General features: G+C 40.8%; 1 protein-coding gene across 2 annotated transcripts in view; it reads right to left on the bottom strand.

Moving 5' to 3' along the window:
• Window positions 1–5,142: 5,142 nt before the first annotated feature.
• The window catches only part of SEMA3E (semaphorin 3E), a 283,264-nt gene continuing 280,076 nt past the window's right edge, over window positions 5,143–8,330 (bottom strand). For both annotated transcript variants that reach the window (XM_032801538.2, XM_032801539.2), the window contains one exon: window positions 5,143–7,764. In XM_032801538.2, coding sequence (XP_032657429.1) covers window positions 7,312–7,764 — 453 coding nt within the window. In that variant the 3' untranslated portion in view covers window positions 5,143–7,311. The remainder of the gene's footprint in view (window positions 7,765–8,330) is intronic.

Raw genomic sequence — 8,330 nt, 5'->3', positions numbered from 1 at the left:
TGACAATTTTATTCTTAAGTATTGTTTCAACTAATTGCCCAGTACTGATGTTAGACTTACCGGTCTGTAATTGCCGAGATCACCTCTAGAGCCCTTTTTAAATATTGGCGTTACATTAGCTAACTTCCAGTCATTGGGTACCAAAGCCGATTTAAAGGACAGGTTACAAATCTTAGTTAATATTTCTGCAACTTCACATTTGAGTTCTTTCAGAGCTCTTGGGTGAATGCCATCTGCTCCTGGTGACTTGTTAATGTTGAGTTTATTAATTCCAAAACCTCTTCTACTGACACTTTAATCTGTGACAGTTCCTCAGATTTGTCACCTACAAAAACCAGCTCAGGTTTGGGAAACTCCCTAACATCCTCAGTCGTGAAGACTGAAGCAAAGAATCCATTTAGTTTCTCTGCAATGACTTTATCATCTTTAAGCACTCCTTTTGTATCTCAATTGTCCAGGGGCCCCACTGGTTGTTTAGCAGGCTTCCTGTTTCTGATGTACTTAACAAATATTTTGTTATTACCTTTGGAGTTTTTGGCTAACCGTTCTTCAAACTTCTCTTTGGCTTTTCTTATTATACTCTTGCACTTAATTTGGGAGTGTTTATGCTCCTTTCTATTTGCCTCACTAGGATTTGACCTTCACTTTTTAAAGGAAATCTTTTTATCTCTCAGTGGGAAGCAAGCAGTTGAGTTCTTGCCTTTAGCCAGCCCTTAGTCCAGGAGCTTAACACAGCTCACCTCACTAGTCTACCAGCAACTGAGCTGGGTTTCTCCCTTTTAAGCTCCTCCCTCCACTTTTAACATCTCTCACTGGTGCAGAGAGACAGGGCCCAAAATAGCTAATTAACTCTGTTTTGCCAGGAGTGGAGTTGCTATACCCCATCCTAAGCACTCTATAAATATACAAATAGGCTTAATTAAATTATTAAATACATTCATGCAACATTTGGAAGAGGTGATACTTTGGGGTTTGGAACCCTTCCCAAATTTATTCCAGTCAGCAGTTTCTACACTGAAGGTGGATTTGAGCTCTCATTGTTAAATTGGAGGTGAGAGAGGGCTACGAGTACTTTCAGGTGTGAAGAAATCCTTCAGAACATGAATCGATGGAATATTCTCTTAGTCTACAGCCAGAAACAATAACTTTGAGATAAAACATAATGCATCCAGCAAAATGGGCTAATATTTCTCAAAATTGATGTGAGGTCTTAGGAAAGATGGCTCTTAATGTATACATAAACGGAAAGAAATTAAATAGGACAGTTAGCAAATATAGCCCTTTTTCAGCTGTAGTATTTAAAATAATGTTCAATAACACTATCAATAGTAATGAAGTCTCCATTTGGAGCAGCCAGACTTCATAGCGAAAGGAAAATTTTGCTTTGCCATAACTTGCTGAGCGCTGTAAATAAGAATATTTGCCTAAACAGCTTATTCATTATGGACATAATCCCAAAAGCTGCTCCAAACAGGCTGCCTTTGCTACTATGCAAAGCTCCGTTGAACTCAGTGAGGCTCTGTAGCAAGGAGTTCACATGTCCTCACAACAAATCAGCCAGAGACCTCTTCTGAGTGCAATCACCAGTGCCTTCTATTTACAGTGTCAGCACCCACCACTTTCTATTTACAGACTGCTGCCACATGCAACCTAGCAGACAGATAGCTTCTCCAGCCAGCAAGGATGCACAGCCCTTGGCTCTTTCTTGCTCTGCCTGCCTGCCCTATATGGCCCCCTGGCTAACGAGGCCCACAGGTGCTTCCCTTCTAGCCAATTAGGTATGGCATACTCAGCCAGGTCCAATCAATGCTTCCTAATTGGAGCTGGGCTAACAGAGGGCTGGCTCAGGACCTCCTGGCCAGCACCCTGTTACATGCTCCCTGTAGGTAAAAGGGAGCCCTGCTTGCAATACTAGTGCCTATTGGGACCTTAAAGCTTTAAGGTCCCAAACCTGCAGCTGTGTTCATGTTGCCTGACCCCTGCACCTATGAACAGCCCCATTGACTTTAGAGACTTATGAGCACAAGGAAACAGAGGGTTAATGTTCTGTACATCTTTATATAACAGTGTTTTGCAATCTCAGCTATAGTATTATATGCTGCATTGGTCTGGAGAGGCAATAATGTCTTCGCAGGCCACAGACTGTAACAGTGGTCCACGTGGACACAAGGGTTTGTGTGTGTGGGTCTAGTTGAAGGATTGGAGCCTGAGACACACTGATTAACTCTTTGTTTTAAATAATCATAGCTAGTAGTATTTGTACTTGATGCATCATGATCCTGTCAGCTGTTCCAGTTTTGCAAGATTACAGTATTATTCAGGCAAAGTATTTTATCAAAGAAAAAAAAATCACTTGCCAGTCACAGCTTGATTTGCACCAATTACCTGAGGTAAATGAACAGGAATCCACCCTCTGGCTCTTTAAAATCTCAAAAGAAAACAGCAGTTTGGTGAATGGAAATGGTTTCACAGGGCTGATGGAAATAACACACATCCTGCTAGGTCACCAGTGTAAAAAAGCTCACTTCCAGTGCCTCTTATCTGGACAGTGCAGCTTTCAAGAGTATGTGTAACTTCTGGACCTAGAGACATAAGGTGGCATAAATAACTCCAACTTTGCTTCTCCTAGGTAGGCTGAGGATATTCATGGATTCTCCCCCTCCCCCAAAAGAAACGCGTTCACTACTTTTTCAAGGACAGAAAATTGATTTTTTCCCCCAAAATAATACTAATAAAAATGCAGCTCCACCAGTATATTGATTACGCTGGAAAATAATCTGTGTGTCATTTCAAAATGTGGTTACTGACTCATCTGTTCAACCAAATGAAGATCCACACATTTGTGCATATGTGCATGTGTTGTTTCTTTCACAATTCTGAGCTACATAAAAGAGACGTTTCTTTGCTACAAAAAGTTAGGCAGAGTCTTAAGACCGATGTTGAGGTATACAAGACAGACGTCCCATAACAAAAAGTTTTAGAGCAATAATAATTATTATTTGTATTGGAGTGGTGCCTAGAAGCCCTAAGATCAGGGCAACATCACGCTAGGAGCTGTACATACACATAGTGGGAGACAGCTCCTGTCCCAAAGAGATTACTCTCTAAGTGCCTCTTGCAACGAATTGCAGGACCAGGGGCTCAGATGACAAGACAGAAAACCAGCAGGAGGGGAAACAGAGACACAGAGCTGTGAAGTGACCTGTCAAGGTAACACAGCAGGTCAGCATCAGAGCCTAGGCCTAATGACTCCCCAGGGCTTGAACATACTAGCGCTTACTTCAGTGTAACTTAATTTGGACGGGGGGTGGAAAAGTCACCCTCCTGAGTGACATAAGTTACACCGACCTAAGCGCCGGTGTGGACAGCGCTGTCAGCAGGGGACGCTCTCCCACCAACATAGCTACGGCCGCTCAGGGAAGTGGAGTAATTATGCCAACGGGAGAGCTCTCTACAGTCAGAGTAGAGCATCTGCACTAGGATCACTACAGCGGTGCAGCTGTAGCAATTCTAGTGTAGACTAGCTCTCTAGTTCCGTGGCCACTAACTCATGTTACCTCTCAGTGAACTGCTACAGATTATAATCCACCAGCCTTTTGTCACAAAATTCTGCCCTCAGAAATGTTCAATCCGCACTAGAAATTGATGGGAGATAATATATCCATTGGATGATCAGTGAAAATAAATACTGCTCCATATGCTCTGAAATAAATAACAGGAAGCCATACAGATTATATCACCCAAATACTGTACTGTACTTCATTATATAATTAGACCACTTCATGAACATACAAAATACATCAAATCCATAATGAAAAGAAACACTCAATGCCACCTTGTATATACACAAAGAAGCATTTTAAATAACGTTGCCTACTATAAAAGCACCTCTGTGCAGAAAAATGCATATCTAACTCAAATGCATTACTCTCACAATTGCTCTTCTTCCGCAGTTGTCGTAATATTTTTAAAGGAGATCTTGGTTTTAGAAATTGTTATGGTCACTATTAATGATGAAGGTTTAAAGATTCTCAAACCGGCCCCGCACAAGCTAAGAATTTAACATGATCCTCCAAATTTAACTAACATTGGGAAAGAAAACTATCAAAAATCTATTGTGTTGAAACAGAAATTCTGGTTTGTGGATCACCTGATTTCCATCTATAATCTCAGAGAATTCCATATACACATAATTGAGTTAGTTCCCTCAAACTGACAGAGGATCTGTTATTTCTGTCACTACATGGTACTGCATCTGGCATGAGCCTTTAGCACTCAGCTGCTTGACAACAAATTAATGAAAATGCCAACATCACCCTTAAAGAGCTGTGGATTCTATGATACCCCAGGAGTGGAGCAAAGACATTCGATGATGATTCAGTTCAGAACAAGACTTGGGGAGATGTAGCATCTCTGGACTGACTGTGTTTAGTTCTTCTGAGAGCTAGAGAGCTTGGGAGAACTCCAAAGGCTGTCCATGTCCAGTGGCCCTGAATAAAGAATCCCCATTATATTCCTATAACACAAACTTATCTCTGCCGTGACAGACACCATGAATCTTCCCCAACCCCCAATCATTGAATTCCTTTAGATATTATTTTTCACTTGGAAAACCCGAATGCCTTTATGTCTAGGTATGCCTGGAGGAGGAGAAAATTTATATTTCTTTTAGCCTAGGGGATCTCTTCTATAAATATTCTTCATTTCTTTACCCACTACTCTTAAATGTCGAGCAATCTATAGGGTGACCAGAGAGCAAGTGTGAAAAGTTGGGACAGGAGGTTGGGGGTCATAGGAGCCTATATAAGAAAAGGCCCCAAATATTGGGACTGTCCCTATAAAATTGGGGTATCTGGTCACCCTAGCAACCTACTACCTACCTGCTGCAGGAGAACTTCTGTGGGGCTGCAATAGTGTACCACTAGAGGGAGTCAGATGGTATGTATATGTCAGTCAGATTTTGCTTAGCTAATTAAGAGGAGGTAAGTAATAGGTAGGGATGCCTATGGGTATATATGTTCTCCTCCCCTACTTCGTAGACTTCAGTGCTCCAATTTTGTGTGAAGCTATAGCAATAAAGCCCCTCCAGCCCCAAACTGGCATTGCAGAATGAATTCATCTGATGCTTTCTGCATTGGGTGTGGCTACAAGATGTTCCCTCTCTGTAGATGCTCTTTCCATAATGTTCTCTGTTTCTCCTAGTCAAGGGAGCAGTGAGCTCTGATCTCCTCATGCCTTTGCCACTGGATCACTGAGCCAGTCCCTCCAACTACATGCCATGCAAACTCTCAGATAAATTGCAGCCTACTTAAAATAACTAGAAGCTAGAGAGATTTATCTATCTGTGTGACTAATATAATATGAAATCTTGCTTCTCCTTTTGCTTCTGTTTACTGGCCAGTTGCACACAGCATCTCTCTGAGCACCAAGACACTCTCTGTTCCCAGCAAATGAAGAGATAAGATCCTAGTTAAGCTCACTCCAATTCTAGCTTTAGACTCTGATCCCAGCAACTGCCTTCTCTCAGACACAGTGTTTTGTTAGTTCCACATACAGAGTATCTTAGAGACACTGGAGTGCACAGCAGTGACCTCCTCTCCAGTATTAGGTTAATAACAGGATTGCTAGGTTAACAACAAATCTGTGTGCCCCAGAATGTTAATCCCGGACACCGTTTCTTGATTAGAAGTTGAAGGTGGAATGAGAGTTGTATATGAACCTGTTAACTGGAACACCCCTGAAATATATGTTTAGTTACCTCAAAATTGTGAGACAGACCAATTTTATAGACTTGGAGCTATTCATTATGGTTGGGGTCATGTTCTGACTGAAGCAGTTGATTTATCTAGTGGTGCAACACATTTGGGATGTAATCACTCGCACGCTAGAACCCATCTAAGCAGATGGGAAAGGATCCTGCAGAACTCACACTCAGCTAGAATTTTCCAACTGTGTTATTTGTGATTCATATTTTTATATCACAACTGTAGCTTATATTTTCAGGTGTTTTTAGTTCCAATTCATATGTTCACATCCAATTTCTCATGTGACTCTTTGTGCTAAAATGTGATATGTTTCTCAGAAAAATATGAAAATTAAGCATAAAATTAAAGCTTTGTATATTTTTAGTGATACTCTGAAAATTCTAGGTAGTAAGTGATTTCTTATTCTTTCGATCTCACATCCCTAGTATTCACAAGTTCAGCAAAATAACTGTGCTAAGAAGAGATTCCATATCAGGTAAATCAGACCATGCAACTATACAAATACAAGTTGTTTTCACTACCTGTCTCTTTCACCAGTATTTGCTACACCAAAAGCAAATTACATTGAATGCCTTAATATGTTGGTCATTTCTTTAAACTCTATTCCCCAGTACAAGTGATTTCTAACCCTGTGTTTGAAATATTTGAGATTTCAGCACATGCAGCAGAAAGGCTGTAAAACTAACAGATAGGCTGCAGATCAGGAGAATGTGGATAACGCTCAAGTACTGTATGCACATTTCTGGAGAAAATGTTAACACCAATATAAGGAAATGCTCTCTTTTTCCACAAGAGGGCATTCTTATAAATCTTATATCTACTGAGCCAACTGTCCATTAACATAACCATGATTTACACTCCCACTAAACTATTACTCCAATGTCTTACAGCAAATTACACTGAAGAACTTCATTCTGTTTTTGTTCTCTGCATGCATTTGACTTACATCGGGTTACAAGGCAGTACTATTTAATTGTGATAGTAGTACACTGTGCTTCACAAATTACTGGTAAACACAAGCAATGATGGGAAGTAGATAAGATTCCCTTTCAACGTCTTTAGAAATAAGAGTACAACACACTAACAAAACTTGTGGTTCTTACGAATACAGACAAACAGGCCACAAGTGAAAGCTAAGATTTTGCAATGTGCTGTTTTTAGAAGCAATAGGACATTTGTGAAAGCAACAGAAATTATACATCACATTTTTCTTCGCTTGTCAATGCTTAGCTATCTGAGTTTATTTTAATATTCCCTTAATATGCAAGACTATACAGCAGAAGCATGGTCCACATGGGAAATTGACTAAAGGACTCAAAGTACAATGATTGTTATGTTCTCCTTAAATGGAAAACACTGAATGCAATGACCTATTTAGAAACAGCTAGCATAAGCTATAACTTAACAGAACACTTTTCTGTTTTCAGTCTCATTATTTAATATATATATATAAACCTGTTTCAGTTACCAAACCCAAGACTGATTTCTCCCTATTCCTTAGGTCCAAATAAAAATTCTCCCAGAAAGAATGGATGGATTTTGTCCATCAAGAGTCAACTATGTTCCTGGGGAGGCGGTAATGCTCTGGCCTGATGCGTGCCTTCTTCTCCTGTGGGATGGCGTATTTCCACTTGGACGGGGACATTTTCAGCTTTTTCCTCCTCTTATCCGTGCACCACACCTTTTCGCAATACTCCTCGACCCTCTGGAAGTTGCTGTACCCTATTAGCTGCAGAAATTCCTTGTACCATGGCTTCGATCCCTGAGGAATGCTGCTTTGTGCTGGGCATGGCATTTTATGAGGTATATCCTCTTCATAGTCTTTGCTGAACATTTCATCCACGCGCCCTTCCTCTACCACCTCCAGGGTGATTTTTCTCACTGTATGAACAATGCTGTGTTCCACAGTCTGACAAAAATAGGTCCCTGCATCCAGCCTGTGCAACCTTAAGAATAAGAGGCCAAGGTCCATTTTGACGATTCTGTCATCTGTCTTCACCTGAGAAACGAGTCAATGATACATTGTATTATCAAGTATCAGAGGGGTAGCCGTGTTAGTCTGGATCTGTAAAAGCAGCAAAGAATCCTGTGGCACCTTATAGACGAACAGACGTTTTGGAGCATGAGCTGATGAAGTGGGTATTCACCCATGAAAGCTCATGCTCCAAAACATCTGTTAGTCTATAAGATGCCACAGGATTCTTTGCTGTATTATCAATGCAGTCACAGTGAGTACAAGATTTTAGTACTACATTAGGAATATTGGTGCAAACAGTTTTAAATGTACCGTAGGGACTTGGCTACAAATTCAGCAGTGAGTATTTAGACACAAATCTAAGATGCTGTAACATGCTCTTTTCAAGCACATACAGTGTTACATTTATGGCAGGAGGGAGGAGATTATGTGATGAGAGTGCCAGCACAGGACTTCGGAAACCTGGGTTCAATTTACTGGCCTGCTATAGGCCTCCTGAGTGAGAACTGGCAAGTCACTTAGTCTCTCTTGCCTTGGTTCCCTATGGGGAAAATGGCACTTCCCTACACTACAGAGATATTGTGAGGATA

Source organism: Chelonoidis abingdonii, chromosome 1, assembly GCF_003597395.2.
Source record: "Chelonoidis abingdonii isolate Lonesome George chromosome 1, CheloAbing_2.0, whole genome shotgun sequence".
Classification (NCBI taxonomy): domain Eukaryota; kingdom Metazoa; phylum Chordata; order Testudines; family Testudinidae; genus Chelonoidis; species Chelonoidis abingdonii.
This window is presented reverse-complemented; position numbering and strand designations above follow the sequence as displayed.